The sequence below is a fragment of the Gorilla gorilla genome, chromosome 16 (genome assembly GCF_029281585.2).
Source record: "Gorilla gorilla gorilla isolate KB3781 chromosome 16, NHGRI_mGorGor1-v2.1_pri, whole genome shotgun sequence".
In the NCBI taxonomy this organism is placed as follows: domain Eukaryota; kingdom Metazoa; phylum Chordata; class Mammalia; order Primates; family Hominidae; genus Gorilla; species Gorilla gorilla.
The window spans coordinates 73375622-73397227 of NC_073240.2; the positions used below are offsets into that span (position 1 = coordinate 73375622).

General features: G+C 36.9%; 1 protein-coding gene across 3 annotated transcripts in view; it reads left to right on the forward strand.

Moving 5' to 3' along the window:
• Positions 1–21606, forward strand: part of ARIH1 (ariadne RBR E3 ubiquitin protein ligase 1) — a 111867-nt gene that overhangs the window by 49919 nt on the left and 40342 nt on the right. For all 3 annotated transcript variants that reach the window (XM_004056447.5, XM_055363704.2, XM_031002294.3), the window contains one exon: positions 20326–20470. In XM_004056447.5, the coding sequence (XP_004056495.1) occupies positions 20326–20470 (145 nt within the window). The remainder of the gene's footprint in view (positions 1–20325; positions 20471–21606) is intronic.

The following is a 21606-nucleotide window of genomic DNA, read 5'->3' on the forward strand; positions in this document are numbered from 1 at the left end:
GGTATGAGCCACTGTGCCCGGCCTTTTTTTTTTGAGATGAAGTCTTGCTCTGTCGTCCAGGCTGGAGTGCGATGGTGCAATCTCCACTCACTGCAACCTCTGCCTCCTGGTTCAAGCGATTCTCTCACCTCAGCCTCCCGAGTAGCTTAGATTACAGGCGTGCGCCACCATGCCTAGCTAATGTTTGTATTTTTTGGTAGAGACGGGGTTTTGCCATGTTGGCCAGGCTGGTCTGGAACTCTGACCTCAAGTGATCCGCCCACCTTGGCCTCCCAAAGTGCTGTGTGAGCCACTGCGCCGGCCCAAGCTGGTCCACTTTTACATACATTTGAAAGCTTAGAAATGGAAATTACCTAAATTGTCCCTCAAGAAGAAGTAGAAAAATAGAGTAAACCCATAACCAGAAAAATATGGTGAATATAGTAAAAGATTCCACTCCTTCCCCAAAAAGTACTGGATGATTTTATGGGTAAGTTCTGTCTCATAAATGTTCAAGGAACTGCCAGTTCCTGTAGAGAATTATCTCCAAACATTGAAAATGGTAGGACATCATTAATTCATGTTAGCCAGATCAGAATAACCCAGTTCCAAAATTTGACAAAGACAGTATGAGAAAATGATACTTATAAACATAGCTGTTGAATTTATAAATAAAATAATGATTGAATCAATGACTCTGAGTAGGATTTCTTTTTTTTTCCTTTTGAGGCAGGGTCTCACTCTGTCATCCAGGCTGGAGTGCAGTGGTGCGATCTCAGCTCACTGCAACCTCCGCCTCCCAGGTTCAAATGATTCTCCCGCCTTAGCCTCTCCCAAGTATCTGGAACTACAGGTGCGTGTCACCATCTCTGGCTAGTTTTTTTCTTTATTTTTAGTAGAGATGGGGTTTCACCATGTTGGCCAGGCTGGTCTCGAACTCCTGAACTCAAGTGATCTGCCTGCCTCAGCCTCCCAAAGTGCTGGGATTATAGGCATGAGCCGCTATGCCTGGCGAATTTAGTAGGATTTCTCCTAAGAATGCAAGAATAGATCATCATCAGGGGAAAATTTTTTCGTTTATAACATTTACAACATTAACAGATTTATGAAGATAAAGAATAATCATAATAAATGTCAGTTATGCATTTTAATAAAATTGTGCATTAACTCATGATTTAGTGAAAACTAGATTCTTAGCAAACTGAGAAAGTGATTTCTCAGATTGATTAAAGGTATCAACTAAAATCTACAATAAAATTATACTTAATGTTGAAGCATCAGAAACATGCCCATTGTAATCACACAAGGATTATGGCTGTCACCACCATTTGAATGTATTGGAAGTTCTGATAAATAACGTAGTACATGGAAAATTAAATAAGTGGCATAAAGACTAGAAAGGAAGATAAATTATATGTAAAGTATATAATCTAGGAAACCCAGAAGAATCGACTGATTAACTATTAAAGTGATTGCCCATTAAAATCACCTGAGAAGTGAAAAAAACCCCACAGTGCCCAGTCCCTTTCCATTACTTCTTCCTTCAGTTCTCTTGGAAAATGAAAAGAAACATGGAATGTAAGTAGTTGTAGCTTCGGTGACCCGTGTGTTCCTCCACATTCTTTTTTTTTTTTTTTCTCAATTTTTTTGTAGAAGCAGGGTCTCACTATGTTGTCCAGGCTGGTCTCAAACTCCTAGACACAAGTGATCCTCTCACCTCAGCCCCACAAAGTGCTGGGATTGCAAGCGTGAGCCACCACGTTCAATCTCCACATTTTTTGCATATAAAAATTGAGGTTACCCATATGGTAATCCTGTAGGTATTTAGTATCCTAGGAATTGTTAAGAAAAGGTAAGCAATATACCTACCTTTAGTCTACATATAGCCCATAAGGTTTGTAACATCGTATTTTTTAAAAATCATGCTTCCTAATGGGTAACACTGAATGTATTAAAGTGTCATTTCTCCTTATTTCGATATATTTAAAGATAAATCTTATCCTAGTTAAAATTGTGAAATATTTTAAAATTTTCTTTTCCTTTGTCATTTCCATATACCAGACATATTAGTATTTCTTTTTATTTTATTCATTAGTAAGCCATGGTCCCTGCCCTGGAGGGAGGTGCTCATGGTCCCCTGAGGGCAATAGAGGTATAAATAGATCCTTGCCAGTTATTCCTCTTGTTTGCCCCATGCCTCTTAGTCTGTAGTTTAAACAAATTTATACTGACCCTAAAAATGAATGTGATTTTTTCTTTTTAAAAATAAATTTTGAGGCAGGTACAGTGGTTCAATCCTGCAATTCTAGTGACTCAGGAGGCTTAGGTTGGAGGGTCACTTGAAGCCAGGAGTTCCAGACCAGCCTGGGCAACACAGTGAGACTCCGCCTTTAAAAAGAAGTAGGAAACTTAGCTGGGCATGATAGTGTGTGCCTGCAGTGCTGCCTACCAGAGAGGCCAAGGTGGGAGTCTCACTTCAGTGCAGAGACTGCAGTGAACCCTGATCTTGCACTCCAACCTGGGCGACAGAGGAAGACCCTGACTCTTAAAAAATTAAATAAGATAAATTTTGGGCAAAGGTCGGAGCTGGTGGAGAAAGGACACCTTTAACTTTATGGTCTTTTCTTTTATCCATTATAGCAGTTTTCCAGACCACTGTCATTTTCTTTCTTTTACTGTCTAATGCTCTTTTTTTTTAATATCTGCAGATTAATTTCTCTTCTGTTTTACAAACTAAATGAATTTTCTGTAATTACTAATTTCTTTCCATGCCTCTCCAGATGAAGCAAAGCAAAGCAAAAAATCAGAAATACAGCAACAACTGTTATCTGTCAAGTCTTCCATCTGGGTTTTGATACTATCATGATTTTTGTGGGATATTGCCTCCATTATTTCATCTGTCATATCTTGAACCTTTTCCTCCTTTCCTGGTGTATCAGTCAGGATTTTTCATTATAAACAAACTTTAAGAAGTTAAAAGTGAAATAGACATTAAAGATTGAGAATCTTAGGTGTGAAGGCTGTGCAGTCAGGAAAATGCCAAAATCAGAATGTCAAACTATTTTAGTGGAGGCACTGTTGCTGCTGCCATTGGGCACAGGTATCACTGCTGATAACATCAATATTGGGCATATGACACCACAACTAATACCTCTGCAACGTCTGAAAGCTGGATATCTCCTTACTCCTTTGATAAATTACCTCATTGAACCTTCTTTGAGTAGTGAGTTTTTGATAAACTGTCTCCCTGCTCCTGCCTGGGAGGAATTCTCTCACCTGGAGGGATGGGAAAGTGAATTGTGTCCTCTGTTTACCTTGCTAGCTTTTTTTTTTATCTCCGTATCCTTATGTCTGTTCTCATATTACACTTTAGTAGTACAAAACTTTTGTGACAGTCACCAAATTCATTTTTCTGCTGCCTCAGCTTTGCAATTGTGTTTTGACCCAGGGCTTCTGTTTACTGTGCAGCTCTAGGGAGCATCTTTGGAATTGTACTGTCATTGGCCCAGGCCTGACTTGCCTTTCTTACTGTCTTTTTTCCTAATTTTCCTTCAAAACTCAAGTTAACCTTTTCTTCTGAGACAGCTTTCCTTATTTCTCAGGATCTACCTGCTTTGCACTGTATTGTTTATTTGATTTAGTATTTTACCACTTCTATTTGAGGTTCTTTGTGCAGAAACTATCCTACTTATCTTGTATTCCTACACATAACGCAGTTCCTAATGTATAACCATTGTTTACTAAGTATTTTAATTAAATCCAGCCATTTATAGGTTTTCTTTTCTGTAATAGAATTTTATTGAAGTTATGACATGAATGTAAATCAGATTTCATTTTGGGAGCTTTTAGAAACAGCATCAACAATGGAGCTACTTTTAAGTTGATAACAAGTAAAAAAAAAGTGTCTTTCTTGCAGCTCAGATTTCTTGTAGGCCTATTATAATAACATTTAAAAACTCATTTCAGTTGATAGTATGGTAGTATATAGGGTAAATGCTAATGAATTAATTGGTGTGTTTGAGGTGGGATGAAATATAGGTGGTTGAAAACTTAACCACCTATAAAACTTAAGGTTTAGTTTTCAACCACCTATAAAACTTAATTATACTTGGACAGGTATAATTAAAGAATCCTGAAGAAGGATTTCAGTCTTTCCTGGATTGTGTTACAAATAGCTTTTCACTTTTCGTTCTGAAGCGTTAATACCCATTTAATGGATAGGTACTAGCGTTAATACTTGGATGTGATTATGATAACATGAAACTTTTTGTGGCCACATTATTAATAATATATACTTTCATAATTAGCCTCAGGGATGGTGAAAGTAAATTTGGTTTTTCAGAAACCTTGCCTTTTTGATGACATCACTATTCTACAATATAGTGAAATTTTTCCTGTTTAAACAATCCAGGGCCGGGCACAGTGGCTCATGCCTGTGATCCCAGAACTTTAGCTGACTGTGGCAGGAAGATCGCTTGAGCGTAGGAGTTTGAGACTAGCCTGGACAACATAGGGAGACCCCCATCTCTACAAAAAAATAAAAAATTAGCTAGGTGTGGTGGTGCACACCTATAGTCCCAGCTACTCAGAAGGCTGAGGCAGGAGGATTGCTGGAGCCCAGGAGGGTGGAGCTGTGATCTGTGATCATGTCACTGTACTCTAGCCTGAGTGACCAAGTAAGACCCTGTCTCAGACAAAAAACAAAAAACAATTCACGTATTATTGAGGAGAGTAGTGAAGGGCAAGAGGCAAATGTACGGCTGGGTGTGGTGGCTCATGCCTGTAATCCCAGCACTTTGGGAGGCCAAGGTGGGCGGATCATAGGTCAGGAGATCGACACCATCCTGGCTAACACAGTGAAACCCCGTCTCTACTAAAAATACAAAAAATTAGCCGGGTGTGGTGATGGGCGCATGTAGTCCCAGCTACTCAGGAGGCTGAGGCAGGATAATGGCGTGAACCCGGGAGGCAGAGCTTGCAGTGAGCCGAGATCCACCACTGCACTCCAGCCTGGGCGACAGAGCGAGACTCCGTCTCAAAAAAAAAAAGCAAATGTACTATCTCATTATAGTACAGTGATTAAGAACACAGAATTCTTGCTCCCACTATCTCACTATCTCACCTAGACTGGAGTGCAGTGGTGTGATCACAGCTGACTGCATCCTTGAACTCCGGGGCTCAAACTGATCCTCTCGCCTCAGCCTCCCTAGTGGGTAGGACTGTGCACCACAACACCTAGCAGATTTTTTGTAGAGATGGGACCTTACTTTGTTGACCACACTGGTCTGGAACTCCTGGACTCAAGCAGTCCTCCTCTCTTGGCCTGAGCCACTGCACCCTGCCAGGAGTTTTTTAAATATCAGCTATGTTTACGACATTGAGCAGGAGCTTGGTGATGAGGAGTTACACACAACAGTGTATCATACAATAGACCCCCATGGTACGTAGAGATAAGTTTTTATGGCTCCGTGGTACTTAGAGATAAATTTTTATTTTTGACTTAGGTGGGAAAGGATTTAGTAATGAGGTGTGGCATTTGATTGGACAAGGAAGGGCAGAAGTGATATGGAACCTGGGTATTTAAGGCTCAGAAAACAAAACTAAGTGGGGCACAAAGTGTAAGGAATATATGTTGAACAATTATGAGATTGAATGTCTGGAGTATGCGAAGAATAGAGGGGAAATGGTTGGAAATGTTTAATGCACGTTATAAGGGCCTTGAATTTTAAGTAAGTGAATTTGGAATTTTTCTCTGTTTATTGGGAAGCCCTTGAACGTTTTATGGAGAAATAATGATGGAAAAGCATTATTTCAGAAAAAAAATCTAGTAATAAATGAGCTATTTTAACTATCCAGGTAAAAGGAAAATATTGTCCTGACTTACAATAGTGACAGCTAAATTGATAGCAGAGGGTAGATGGAAAGAGAAGTAAAATTAGTTTTAACTGAGACAAAATATAGGAGACTCTGGGAAACTTCTGGTAATTTTGACCGTTCCTTTCACTAAATACACTAGAAGAGGCTAGGTGAAATACTGAAACATGTTTGAAAAGTAAGATTATCAAATAATTAGTAAGATAGGAAGTAGAGGTTCAAGGTTGAGAGTTTGGGAATCAAGAGAAATTTAGAGAAACAAGCTTCCAGTCCTTGTTGCTCTAGCAGTATATGTTGATCCAGAAGAGGTAGCTAAGAGACTTAGCTGTGAGTTTTGTTTGCCCTTTGTTAGTAGAGGGGGAAGTTGGAATATTAGGTCTACTAAGAGCGAAAATTGAATACACTAGCTCCTTAAAGACTGAAGATGATCTTCATGTCTTTTGGGTAGTCCAGAAAACCTTAAACCTTGAACTTGGGTTAAGATAGCCCCCGTATATAACAGAAACAAACGTAAATCTTCTCTAGGGAAATAACATTATTTAAGACCTTAAACTATTTTCTCAAATTATTTTTCTAATTAAAACATAACAACCTGGAACTTAAGATACTGGAATTGTCAGACCTAGACCAAAATGAGTATGCTATCACCAGGGAGCTGTCATTCAGATTTGGAAAAAAATCAGAATTTTTATAACTAAAAAAAATAAGCAAAATTAACTTTGTGAGATAGTTTAACAGCAGACTGAACAAAGCTGAAGAGCGTTTAGTGTATTTGAAAATCAAACAATGATCCAGAATTAAGTATATCCATTAAAAGATGGAAAATACAGAAGAGGTTAAGAAATACAGAGGATATAATGAGAAGGTCTCATTGAGTTTTAGAAAGAGAGGAGAGAATGTGGCAGAGGCAATATTTTAAGATAATTTTAAGATAATTTTCCAGATTGGTAAAAGACCCAAATGTCATAGATTCAAGAAACATAACAGTTCCCATGTGTGATAGCTACTTGTTTCATTGATCCTAAGATACACAGTTTTTCACATTTTAACATCTGAAATCTGGATGCATCTTTCAATTAATAACACCTTACAGTCCAACAAGATTGAAATTTTGACTCGTGAAAAATTTTCCATGTCAACTTCTGTTAAGATCATGAAATTTCAGCACGAAAGCATTTTAGGTTTTATGAAATATGGTAAAAAGAAATCCACATTTTTATTTATTTATTTATTGAAACACAGTTTCATTCTGTTGTCCAGGCTGGAGTGCAGTGGCACAGTCTCAGCTCAGTGCAGCTTGCACCTCCCAGGTTCAAGGCATTCTAGGGCCTCAGCCTTCTGAGTACCTGGAATTACAGGCACGAGCCACTAGGCCTGGTTAACTTTAGTATTTTTAGTAGAGATGGGGTTTCGCCACGTTGGCCAGGCTGGTCTCGAACTCCTGACCTCAGGTGATCTGCCTGCCTCAGCCTCCCAAAGTGCTGGGATTATACGCGTGAGCCACTGGGCCTGACCAGAAATCCACATTTAAAAACATCTTAGTAAAACTACAAAATCAGCAAAAATGAAAAATCTAAAGCAATGAGATACAAGAAAGGCTGCTTTCAAAAGAGTGAAAGTATAGGTATAATAATATTCTAGAGCACAGCTCAACAGCAACAGTGAAAGTGATAGTAAGATGATACCTCAATCTTTTGAAAGAAAATAAACCTTACCTAGAATACTGTGTTCATGGAAAATACGTTCATAAACAGTATGTTTTAATTAATATAAATGGTTTTATGTTGTACCTAGCTTTTGTATCTTTTTAAAGCCAACCAGCATTTTGTTCTGCCAGTGTTGATTGAAGTTTCAAATACTCATAATTGTTATTTAAGCAACTATTTGTCTGTTAAAGGGAAAAATCTTGCAGAATGTTGTACTTTGGAGTTTATAACCTTAAATGCATAATGAGCTAAGCATTCATCTTAAAAGTCTGAAGTAATAAGCTTAGAGGTTTCAAGTTAGGAAAAGAACGACAAAATAAATATAGGGAAAATACAAGGAAAGAAATAAAGAACAGAATATAATAAAATAGAAAACATGCAGTAGAAGTGATCAAGAAGCCATAAGATTTTTTTTTTTTTTTTAAGACTGATAACGTTGACACTTTGATGAGGTTAGGAAAAAGAGAGATCCTAAATAACCAGTATCAGGAATGAAAACAGAGTATCACTAGGATCTTGTGGATGGTTTAAAAAAAAACTCTTAAAATTATGGACAACTATTCAAACTTGATAGACGAAACGGGTAGATTCTTAGAAATAGGCAATTTCCCAAAACTGACATAAGAAATAGTAAACCTGTATCCTTATTAACTATAAAGAAATGAAATCCATAATTTAAAATGTTTTTATAAAGAAAAGTTGAAGTTCAAATGGTTATACTGGAAAGTTCTACCATAACATTTAATGACAGTAACTTCAACCTTATATTATTCTAAAGAACAGAAAAATAGGATCTTCTGCCTTCATAAGGATATCATAACCTTTATACCAAAACCCAAGGAAAGATTATACACCAGTTTGTCTCATGTACATAGATACAAAAAAACCATACATACACACAAGCACGCACACAAAACAAAAACTGGAACAACAGAAACACCTCAGAATATTAGCAAATTGAATTCAGCAGTACATATATAAAAAGGAGGGTAACCCAGCATGGCCACCTGAGGTGAATCCTGGGAATGCTAGGTTGGTTTAACCTGAAACAATTCAGCATGATTGGTCACTTGAACAAATTGATGAGAAAAACGTTTCAGAGATGCCAAGGAGCCTTTGCTTCATGATTTTAAAAAGAAGCTATTAGCAATCTAGAACTTTGTTAACCTTATAAATCTTACAGAAACATTTGTAGGAGATATCATAGTTTATACACTGAAATGTTAAAAAAGATTTCCCTTTTAGATGGGAGTTCAAGATGTGGATATCGTATCTCCAGTTCAATTCAGCATTATACTAGAAATGATTCTAGCCAGTAGAACATCAAAAAATGAAAACAAAATACAATGTTGTAAGAGAAATGCCTGTGTTTTTGGGGGTTTTCTTTTTTTTGAGATGGGGTCTTGCTCTGTCTCCCAGGCTGGGGTGCAGTGGTGAGATCACGGCTCACTGCAACCCCCTACCTCCCAGGTTCAAGCAATTCTCCTGTCTCAGCCTCCCAAGTAGCTGGGACTACAGGACCATGCCCCCAAGCACAGCTGATTTTTGTATTTTTAGTAGAGTTGGGGTTTCACCATGTTGGCCAGGCTGGTCTTAAACTCCTGAGCTCAAGGAATCCACCTGTCTTCAAAAGTGCTGGGATTATAGGCGTGAGCCCCTGGGCCGGGCCCCTGGCTGTTAATATTCACTGACAATGTGATTGTGTATTCACAAACAATGTGATTGTATATGTGGAAAAATCAGAATCTGGAGGTAAATTGTTAGAATAAATGTCTTTAGAAAGAAATATGAAAAATTTATTTTTTTCTTTGACCCAATAATTCCACTCTCAGGTATATATCCAATAGAAAGAAATATGTGCACATCCACATTGAAAGTCATATATAAAACCAGTGGTGGCTCATGCGTGTGGACTCAGCAACATGGGAGAATCGCTTGAGGCCAGGAGTTACAGATCAGCTTGGGCAATATAGTGAGACCCTGTATTTACAGAAAATTAAACAATTAGCTATGCATGGTGGCATCTGCTTGTAGTCCCAGCTACTCAGGAGGCTGAGGTGGGAGGATTGCTGGAGCCTAGGAGGTCAAGGCTGCTGTGAGCCATTTTTATGCCACTGCACTACAAACTGGGAGACAGAGTGAGACCCTGTCTCAAAAAAAGAAGAAGTCATATATAAGCATGTTCATAGCAGAATTTATTCATACTTCAACCTATAAACAACCCAGATGTTTATCACTATTACACTAGATAGATAATTATGGTATATTGACATAGTAACTATTCAGCAGTGCAAAATAAATGAGCAAAAGCTACAAGCCACAGCATAGATAAATCTTAAAAACATAGTGAAAAGAAAAGGACCCCAAGTAATACCTATCTACTATATGGTTCTACTTACATAAAATATAAAAACAGTTGAAACTAAGTTTATATTGTTTAAGGATGTGTGTTTAGGTGGTGTAGCTATTTAAAAAGGGCAGTGATTAAAACAGTTGAAACTAAGTTTACATTGTTTAAGGGTGCATATTTAGGTGTAATTATTAAAAAAAAAACAGGGTAGTGATTATACGTTTAGGGGGGCTTGTAGAGTACTAGCAGTCTTCTATTTCTTGTCCTGGGTGGTATTTATATACTGGTGTTTGTTTTATAACAGTTTGTAAGCTGCATGTTTATGTACTTCTCTAGGATTGTGTTATTGCAAAATAAAAATCATTTTAAAACACATATACACAGACATAGGAAAAGGACCAGTCTTAAAGGGAAGGTCCATCTTTTTTCCTGGACATGTAGGATTAATAGTTCCTTTGTACCTACAAGTAAACTGACATTTTGCCAAGACAGCTTTTCTCACTGTTCTCCTAGGCTCTAGTATATCAAATCTATCCTAAATTTAACTTAGATTGTGTTAACTTATTTGAGCAACCTCTGCTACCCTTGTGGTTTCTGCCACATCAAAGCCATACTCCCCGGATTTGGGGTTTGAAAATCTTGTGTACATTCACTCCATTCTGTATGTCTTTGCTTATAACTGTATATTCCTTGGGATGCCCTCTGCTATTCAGGCCTCAATCTTAAGAGCTGTAGCTTTGTACAGAATCAGAGCGTATCAAGAATACTTCATTCTGGGGTTGTGCTCATAGCCATCATGTACAATTCTGTACATCACAAATTGATGCCTCCTATGTCTTCTTATTGTCTGTATTCTTACCACATTTACCAACTTGTTTCCACATCTTGAAGTTAGTTTTCTGTACTTCTCTAGGATTCTTCTCCCATTCTTGCATGCTAAGTAGCATGTCATACTACAAACAGGTATTCATCTCTTTCCTTCCAAACAATTGACATTACAACTAACTAGCATAATTCCTACATATAGTTGCTGAATAGGTGAGGGAACTATGTTAAATGGAACTTAATTATGTTACTACCTTGTGTTTTGATGGATAATTTGTTTTAACATAGCTAAATTTTAAACATATTGTTTGATTCATAGGCTTTCAACTTTTACAGCCTGAGGACTTGCATTAGATATATTGAAAAATCGTTATCAAAACAATAAAAAGACAATTTCTTTTTATATACTTGAAGAAACGATAATTTCTTTTCAGTTGGAATGAGATCCACTGTTGCATGAATCACAAGTAGTAGTGTGTTTTATTTTCTAGATAAAAATGTATAGCAGGAGCAAAAGACCATTAAGCAGAGGGTGTAGATTTCCTTTAATGCACATATTTGGAGAGAGGTGGACAAAAAAAGCCACTGTCTTGGTTTTCTTTGAAGTAAAAATAGTTTTTTAAAAATAATGGTTCTTGTCGTTTTGGGGACTGTAGTCTCTTTTGAAAAAGTAATACAATCTTGAACCTTCTCCTGGGAGTGCGGGGGTGGGGCGGGGGCAGAGAACATTTGTAAATAAGTTATAACGTTTGGATTCTGCACAGTTGTTGAAATGCCAGGGACCTCCGATTACAAATTTATGTGTTTGATGATCTTGGTAAAACTGAAATAGTCATAAGCCAGAAGTCGTAGACAACCACCAGTAAAGATGACACATGTGTTTGTAAGTGTGGCTGGAACACCCTGTGAAAACCAGCATCTGTGTCTTCTAAAGCCTGTATTATAGAGATGTTCTCCATTCTGTGTTAGAAAAAGAATAGTCATTAACTTCTTTTGTAAATGCCCTCCATACTTTTATTTCTATCTTTTAAATTTTATTTCTAATAGAGATAGGGTCTTGCTATATTGTTCAGGCTGGTTCCGAACTCCAGGGCTTGAGCGATCCTCCCAGCTTGTCCTCCCACAGTGCTGGGATACAGGCTCACTAGCTACTGCACATAGCCTTTTTTTTTCTTTTGAAATTTTATTTATCTGCATAGTTGTACATCTACCTTTAAAACTCATGAGAAACAATAAAATTTTATTATGTAAAAAAGCTTTTTGATTAGCAAAATTTTTTATCGTAAAAGCTGAATGGGGGGGATGTAAGAGGTCAATTTACTGTTCACTTGGCTTTTGGGTATTTAGGTTTTTCTGTAGTAAATGGGTATTGGATCCCTTTGGAAGATGGCATAGTTTATTGTAATTCTGTTATGGTTTTGCGAATTCGAGCCTAGAAAGAGTTATCTTAACATCTGTTTCACTGTGGTTAGTTCCTTAATCCACCTGCCTTCATCCTGGCTCAGAACTAAAAAGGATAAAGTATGCAGTAAGATTTTTGTGCTGCCCCTTGGGAGTAGTATTAATTAGTAGCTGCTCTATCAAGCATTCTTTTGCTTAGCAGTAAGCAAACTTAGGATATTTTATTACAATGCTTTTTTTTAGGTTTTATTTTATTATAATGCCTTTTTAAAAAAAATTAGGCTAATAAGAAAAATCCTGTGGCCTCAAAAAGTATTCTACTTTTTCTGAAAAATATATCAGCAGTATGTATATTTAGCTATAAAAACTACATAGAATACCCATTTTTTTTAGAGATTAGCTTAAGAAACCTAAGTCTTTTATAGCAAGCTGTTACAGATTTGTGTGAGTTCTCATTTGATTTTTGTTGTTGTTGTTGTTGTTGTTTGTAACATGAGGGCTAAAAGCTTTCCTTAGGATAAAAAGGGTTTCTATCCTTAACTCCTTTAGATGGTTTTGGTTCTTTGGAATTCTGAACTTACCTAGTAGAGGTATGTAGTTATGCCAGTCATCTTACATTCTTTTGAAAGAATAACTTTACAAACCACAAAGGATGCAGTAGTATCTTTTAATTTGTTTGAAAACTTATATTCTGCCTCAGGAACCCTTTTTTAAATTTAATTTTTTATCAAAGTAACACAATCATGATTTTTTAAAAGTCCAATAGTTTCCCAAGAGTTATAAATGAAAAATAGTGCTCCAAACCCTCAGTTCCGATCCCATTCCCCAGAAGAGAAAGAACTATTTATTTTAGTATTTTTTATGACTTATTATTCCATATTGCTGTTTTAAGACAGTCATCTTCATACCTCATGTTACTTTTGCTTTTTATAAATGTGACGGCAGTTCTTATTCATTCGTATGATTTAAATGAATTTAAGATATTCCTTTGCTCCTTTGACATTTTCCCTTAAATGTACATTTTCTAAAAGTAGAAAAAAATTACATCATTAACAGGTTAATGTGGCTGGGGGGAGTTGAAATGGCAGTTCTTGGAAGGGTTTTGGCACCATGGATTTTTGTTCTTTGTCAGAACTATAAGGTATAGAATAATTGTGACTTTTGTAGTATTTTGAAATTGCAATCCGATACCCATAAACTGCCATATGTGAGTGTTAACACGGAAATGTTTTGGTCATTTAGAAGTAAACATTATGTGTATATACATTTTCATACATGGATACATATAATCTATAATGTGTTTTTTAATACATTTTCATATGTGTGCTTATTTTTACTCCCTCTCAGGCTTATAGCAATAGCTAGTTGACTTGCAAATGTATAATGGAAGCATTAAAAGACTGGATAGGAGGATTGAGCTCTGATAGTTTAAGAATAAGCATAGAGGCTGGGCGTGGTAGCTCACACCTGTAATCCCAGCACTTTGGGAGGCTGAGGTGGGCAGATCACTTGAGCCCAGGAGTTTGAGACCAGCCTGGCCAACATGGTGAAACCCCATCTCTACTAAAATCACAAAAAAATTAGCCAGGCGTGGTGGCACACATCCGTAATCCGCTACTCCAGAGGCTGAGGCACAAGAAATGTTTGAACCCGGGAGGTGGAAGTTGCAGTGAGCTGAGATGAAGCCAGCCTGGGTGACAGAGAGAGACTTTGTCTCCCCCCCCCCCCCAAATAAATAAATAAATAAAGGAATACAGTGTAGAAAAGCCTACTCTATATCTTTAAATTGGTTTTACATTTTGCTTTTCTGATTCTATTGTGAGAATTAGTACTTCTCCAATAGTTGTTGGTCTTTATGAAGTATGAAGACTTAGTAGCTTTGAAGATAAAATTAAATATTCGAATGGCAGTGATGCCACAGTCACTCAGGATTCAAGAAGAAGCATTAGCCAGTGGTGATCCCTACCAGCCCCGTTTCCTCTCTCCTCAACCACACATAAGAACTGTTAGGCTGTAACTTTCCTGCCTTGAAATTTAATTCATATTATTTGGTATGTTTCTCTATAGCAGGCAAGTAAAATGAAAAATTAAGATTCAAATATTCTGGAAAGTTGTCTGAGTACCAGGTTGCTCAACTGTATTTCTGTAAATATACTCAATGTGCAGAAATAATCCTGGAGAGAAGAGAATTTACAATCTACTGAGAAACTGCTTAAATCTAATATTTTTTAAATTGACAGATTATTGTCTATATGAAAATCTTAATGTAGAGAAATATAGGCCATAGGAATGGGTGTTACCCTGCTTGTGCCCTTTCTTCACTAAGGAAAGGCTGAAGGAGAAACCATACTGCTGCTTGTTTTTTTACTTTGATCAATATGATTTCCTGAAAAGGATAGGCAGGGTTACAGGGAAGGAGAGAAGCACAGTCCTAGGATAAGCTTTGCAGCTCTTTCAAGTCAATGAAGCAGAGAGAAGTATTTGGTTAACTCATTAAAGATGCCTCAATTACAGTGCTTTACATGGAGTCAGTTCCTTTTTATTTTGGTCTGATTTTCAGAAGCAATGATTTACATAGAAACCAGCAAACTGAAGGAACTTCCAGATAGTGCCCAGGTAAACAGTGTGGGTAGTTAAGAATCCAGCCTATTCTTCTATGCCTGGACTACTATCCAGGCATAGTAGTCTTAAATAAAACAATCATAATTAGAAGAAATCAGCTTTGTCTTAGGAAATTAAACATAAGACTCTTGAGATGAGGGATCAGAGGTAAACTGATAAAACAACAGAAGGTGAAAAGGGAACTGACAGAACAGAAAAAAAATGAAAGGATAAATAATGATTTTGTAGAACTTGAAACCACGTTGATAGCAGAAAGAAATAGAGCAGGCATTACAGAAGATAGGTCTGGAAGACAGGAAAAGGACAAAGAAGTAAGTAGCAAATGGTAGACATGGAGGACAAATTAAGAGACTGGATGCAAACCAAACATATTCTTAACAACTAAAGGATCTTGAGGTAATTAATATCCAAATGACATTTCAAAAGAGAAAGTTAAATGCTTAGAATAAAGCCTAGTGGAACTGCTAAAGTTCAAGAATAAAGAAAGAATAAAATGAGAAAATAATTTTGGCCAGACTTCCTCAGTAACAACAGGTAACAAGAAAATAGAACACTATCTCTATATGAATATTGAGGAGGGAAGGGATTTTGGCCAAAGTGAGCAATTGAACACATTTAAACATTAGAATTATGTCTAAGTAGTTGGAGGTGATCAAGTTTATGAGACAAAAAACAGTTATTCTTGAAAGAAAGGCTACATGATATAAAAACAATGGGCTGGGCACGGTGGCTCATGCCTGTAATCCCAGCACTTTGGGAGGCTGAGGCGGGCAGATTACAAGGTCAGGAGTTCGAGACCAGCCTAAACAATATGGTGAAACTCTGTCTCCACTAAAAATACAAAAATTAGCTGGGCGTGGTGGCAGGCGCCTGTAGTCCCAGGTACTTGGGAGGCTGAGGCAGGAGAATCGGTTGAACCTGGGAGGCGGAGGTTGCAGTGAGCCGAGATTGCACCATTGTACTCCAGCCTGGGTGACAAGAGCGAGACTTTGTCTCAAAAAAAAAAAAATTAGTGAAAAAATTATATAAAACTGTAATCAACTGGGAAGAGCTTTAGGAAGTTCCGACCAAAACCAAAGGGATGATCAATGTATTATTTAAGTTTTATAAATTAAGAAATGTATTTAAGTATTAATTACATAGGCCACTCCTAGTAAAACTAAATTAGATTTTAGTAATTTCCAAATAAACATTGTGGAGTCGGGTGAATGGACCATATAATAAATACAGATCAGAACAAATACATGAAACTTTGGTAAAAGAAAAAGATTTCTAGGCCTACTACCCCCGAGAATATGAGTGGATTCTTAGCTTCCCACTCATACTTCATTTAAAATACTTAGCAGTATTTGAAAGTTCCTTTGGTGGCTTCTAGAATGGATCAAAAAGCTATAAACTCCAAGCCACATGTAGTGGTGTGCACGTATAGTCCCACCTATACTCAAGAAGCTGAGGCGAGAGGATCTCTTGAGGCCAAGAGCTCAAGGCTGTATGCTATTATTGCATATGTGAAAAACTTCTGTGCACCAGCCTGGGCAACATAGTGAGACCCTAACTCATTTTTTTAAAAAAAGGTATTAACTCCAACATACGCTATTTTAAAAAATGCTGCAAACTCCAGTACATGCTATCTAAAGCACAGGAATTCAGATTGATAGTAAAAGTGTTGACATGATCGGACCCAACACCAGGCTGTGGGGGCGACAAAGTCCGGCGGAGTCAAAGGAATGAGAAAAGACAAGAGACAAAGTGGGACCAGGGGGCCAACGCTAGTATGGAGGCTGCGAAGGCCTCGAGCTCTGGGAGCCCACACTATTTATTGGTGATCAAACAAAGAAACAGGTGGTGAGGATGTGGGGGTTAAAAGGAAGCGGTGTATCAAGCGAATGAGCTACAGCTGTGAGGTTTTAGCATTTTCTTTGAAACATATGGCTACTTGAGATAATGGGAGTCCTAGAAGTAAGGAGCCAGCAGTCTAGCAGACATGCAAGCCCTGCCTCAGCTTCTCTCCTGACACTCAGCTTTTCTCCCAACAAAAAGAACTTGAAACACCTGAGAATAAAGTTACTGGAAGATGTGCAGGATCCACATAGTGAAAAAAAGTTATAAAACTATTGAGAGACTGAATAGGAATTGGAATTAAGTAAACTGAAAGATACTTTGTTCTTGGCTAGGAAGACAATAGAGTCAATTCTTTCAGTCAGTTTACTCTTGATATAATTGTAGTAAAAGTTTGAAGAGGATTTGAAAAAAAAATTAATGATTGTACTTAACTTGAAAAAACAAATATGGAAGAACAGAGAAAATTCTGTGAGAAGAATGATAAAGGGATCTTTGTCAAATATTGAGAATTTATCAACTACAAGAGCAGACAAATTAGTGGAATAGAATGGAGAGTCCAGGAATAAACTTGTCTAAGTAGGAAATTTTGGTATATAGTAAACAGATCAGTGGGGAGAGTTAGATTAGTCAGTTACTCTTTAAGAAGAAACTACGTGCTTGTAACATGCCTGTAGATATTAAGGGCTCCAGGAATAATAAAGTAGTCCTCATGGGGTTTACATTCTAGCAGAGCAAACATAAAGAGTGATTACAGTTAGTAATGTTGTAAGTGCTGCAAAGGACTACAGAGTAACAATGGGATGTAATTCAAGGGAACCTTATCTAATGGGGGTGGAAGTGAGGAGCTGTCAGATCAGTTATTTGAGGAAGTCGGGTGTAAGCTGGAACCTAAAGGTGGGAAAAAGTGTTTCCAATAGATGAAACAACCGTTCAATAAGTGATTAGATTTTTGGATTGAAATGAAATGGAATCCTGGCTTTACTCCTTATTACGCAAAAATAAATCAACAGTTTTAATGGAAACAATTTAAAGGTGAGATCTAAATCATTAATGAATTTCCATTAAAAAAATCTTTGGGTATAGAGGTCTTTTAAAGTGTGATATGAACTGCAGAAATCACAGTGGGGTAGCACGATAAATGTGCCTACATAAAAATTTTAAAGCGGTAATTAAACACCATTAAAGAAGGTTGAAAGACAAGAAAGAAATGAAAGAAAGCAACCCATGAAACAAAGATTTACTCTTCCTCTTTACATACTGAACTTAATAGGGAATAAGATCACCACAGAAAAATGTGTTCACCTTCACTAATAAATAAATAAATACAAGTTAAGTCTAGGTATTTTCCCTATCTGATGGGCTAAGATTTTAATCTAGGATTATTTATATGTGGCACATTTAAATGTCCTTCAGAATAACATTGGTTAGATATATTATAGTAAATAACTACAGTGGAATATTGTGCAAAAATGAAAAATGTAGACATTTAATGACAAAGATGTCTGTTAGATATTGTCTAGTGAAAAAAGCAGGTTATAAATCTGGACTAGGGTGTTACTTATATGAAATTAGGGACACATGTCTGTGTGGCTGTATACTCATAGAATGCTGTCTAGAATGTTAACCAAAGTATGAGAGTCATTAGTTCCCTGTTGTCAAATTTTGGATGACAGAAGTTTGTCTTGTCTTGGGAGCATGAATATTTTTATAAAACAAGGTGTTTAGCTGGTTTATGAATTGATATTTAGTGTTAATCTCTTATGCTTTCAGTTTTTCAGGTAAAACTTGGTATTTTATATTACCTTTTTTTTTTTTTTTTTAAATTTGAGACGGTCTCGCTCTGTCACCCAGGCTAGAGTGCAGTGCAGTGGCACCATCTTGGCTCACTGCAACCTCGCCTCCTGGATTCAAGCGGTTCTCATGCCTCACCCTCCTGAGTAGCTGGGATTAGAGGCACCTGCCACTGCGCCCAGCTAATTTTTTTGTATTTTTAGTAGAGATGGGGTTTCACCATGTTGGCCAGGCTGGTTTTGCTACTACTGACCTCAAGTGATCCAAGCACCTCAGCATCCCAAAGTGCTGGGATTGCAGGTGTGAGCCACCGCGGCGCCTGTAATCCCAGCTACTCGGGAGGCTGAGGCAGTAGAATCGCTTGAACCCGGGCGGCAAAGGTTGCAGGGAGCCGAGATGGCGCCACTGCACTCCAGTCTGGGCGACAGAGTGAGACTGTCTCAAAATTGTAGGAAAGCATTTGATTTTCTGCTTTAAATATATTCTGATTATCTGAATCATCAGAGACATTAATTTTCTATTTGTATGAGTTCCTGACAACTTTAACTTTCTGATAATCCTCCTTTTTATAATGTGTTGGCATTTTGATTGATAGTATGATTATTTCATTGAACTATGCTGTAGTCAAAGTATTTATAAAAAAGATGTTTATTTATTAGTCTTAGGAAAAGTGATATGGTTTGTTCTTATTTGAATGATTTTTCTGGAGGTACAGTAAGATATAGTAGCCTTTGACACAAAGCCTAAACAAGACCTTAATTAAAAATATTGGAAATTTCTCTTGAGTATTGATTACTTTTAAAATTGAAAATCTCCTGTTTGTATATAAAGAGCATTATAGTTACTGTAATCTGGGCTTTACAACCCAAAAAGTAATTGACCAGATTGCACATTAATATTTTTGCTGGTTATATTGGTTTCACAGATTGAAAAGGTTTTTTTATTTTTTTAAATCTATTGCTTTTCCCTTTTGAATAGTAAGCTATTTCAGGAGGCCAGGGAACATGTCTCATCTGAATTAATTGGAAACATTGTGCTAAGTATTTACTGCTATCTTAACCACCTCAACCCCCTTTAAGGTCTGCTCTACTATCTTCTGTCCAGAGGTTTGCTATTTAGTTAAAACTCTAGGTAGTACTTGGCATATATATACTCTTGATGTCTTAGATATGGAACTACTCTGTATTTAGATACATATTTTATGAAAAGCTAATATGTAATTTATTTTATATAAAATGTTTGAAGATACACTTTTTTGTTTTATTCCTCCTCCTTTCTCAGTAAATTAAAAATATTTCAAAATAATGTTTAGAAAGCAAGTCTATTATGTAAAATGAGACACGTAATAATTATATTTTTAAGATGATTTGTGCAGTAAGATAAATGCTTTACTAAAGCTAATATGTTTAAATTGCTTTAACTAAAATTATTAATAAAATGAATTCATTTGTATAAAATACAGCCTACCCATGTAAAATATTACTCTTCATAGGTACCCCAGCAACAGCACAACTTTAATCCTTAAGTTTTAGTTGCAGTACTGTTAAAATACTAATAGCTTAATTTCCCAAGATTCAATTATTTAAAACCAAAGTTTAGGGGAAGAAAAGCAGCAAAACTCAGTCTACTAGTTTACACACACACACACACACACACACACACACACATATACACACACACACATATATACTCATATATATGAGAGTAGACTGAATTTTTGCTGTTTGCAATATATATATATATGCACATGTATACACACACCTTTATTTGCTATAATTTGTACCATGTAGCTTTTATTTCCTCTGAATAAAAAGGTTGTTATCTTGTTTTATTTTAATTCTACTTCTTGCTTTTCCCTATAGAAAATCAGGTTTTTGGAGAGCTCTAACAGTGTGCAATTGCTGGGCTCTTATCCTTTCTGTTTAAATAATGCAGGTACTTTGATGGAAACCTGGAGAAGCTCTTTGCTGAGTGTCATGTAATTAATCCAAGTAAAAAGTCTCGAACACGCCAGATGAATACAAGGTCATCAGCACAGGATATGCCTTGTCAGATCTGCTACTTGAACTACCCTAACTCGGTGAGTATCTGGTAGTTTAAGGCTAGTGCTGACTTTGTATTTCAGAGGGTAAATCAACTTCCATTATTTAAACAAAGGAAAATATGTGGGTCTGGGAGTAGTAACCTCTAAGCCATAACCTATCAATGTATTCAGTGTGAGGAAAGGAAGAAAAAGAGTAAAAGCTTGGTTCCTCTTACCTCCAACCCCCATTTGTTTTTTAAAGCAGCAACAACTTGTCCAAGTTGTCATTTATAGACCTAAATCTTTCTGGAGTTTATTCTATCACCATGGGAGAATTGTGTAATAGTAGGCAGTAAGTAGAATTCTTTCTCATCCAAATTAAAATAGATTTAAACTTTTAAGTGTTTTTTAAATATCCAGAAACACTCATAAAATACCGTTAATACTATTTGCTAGGGAACTCTCAGAATTCTTCAGAAGATAAGATTTTCACTTAATCAAATCCATTCAAATGGAGATTGTTAAATATGGTATGTGGGGACAGAGTTGGAGCAGAACCAGTGATATAGCAAGAGAACCAAAGAACTGATGTTAATCCCTTAAGTACAAATAACCTTCCTAAAAATTTATTGAACTGAAGCTGGGCTCAGTGGCTCATGCCTATAATCCCAGCACTTGGGGAAGCCAAGGCGGGCAGATCACTTGAGGCCAGGAGTTTGAGGCCAGCCTGGCCAACATGGCGGAAACCTGTCTCAACTAAAAATACAAAAAAATTATCCTGGCATGATGGTGCATGTCTATAATCCCAGATACTTGGGAGGCTGAGGCATAAGATTTGCTTGAGCCTGGAAGGCAGAGGTTGCAGTGAGCTGACATCATGCCACTGTATTCCAGCCTGGGCGACAGAGTGAGACTCCGTCTCAAAATATAAAATAAAATTTACTGAACTGAGATGATTTACTTACTTGATTTACTTGAGTGTTTACTAAGGAAGTTTAGTCTTAAGATGTCTAAGAGATAACTTAATTCTATGATAATTACAACTGTCTTGTTCATATTCTCTGCTTTAATAGTTAAGCGTCTCTTTCTAATAATTACTATATACCAAGTCTTTGACACTGTTATTTTAACAGTTATTTGGTTGATGGGGGTCTCACTATGCTACCCAGGCTGGAGGGTTATGGCTATTCACA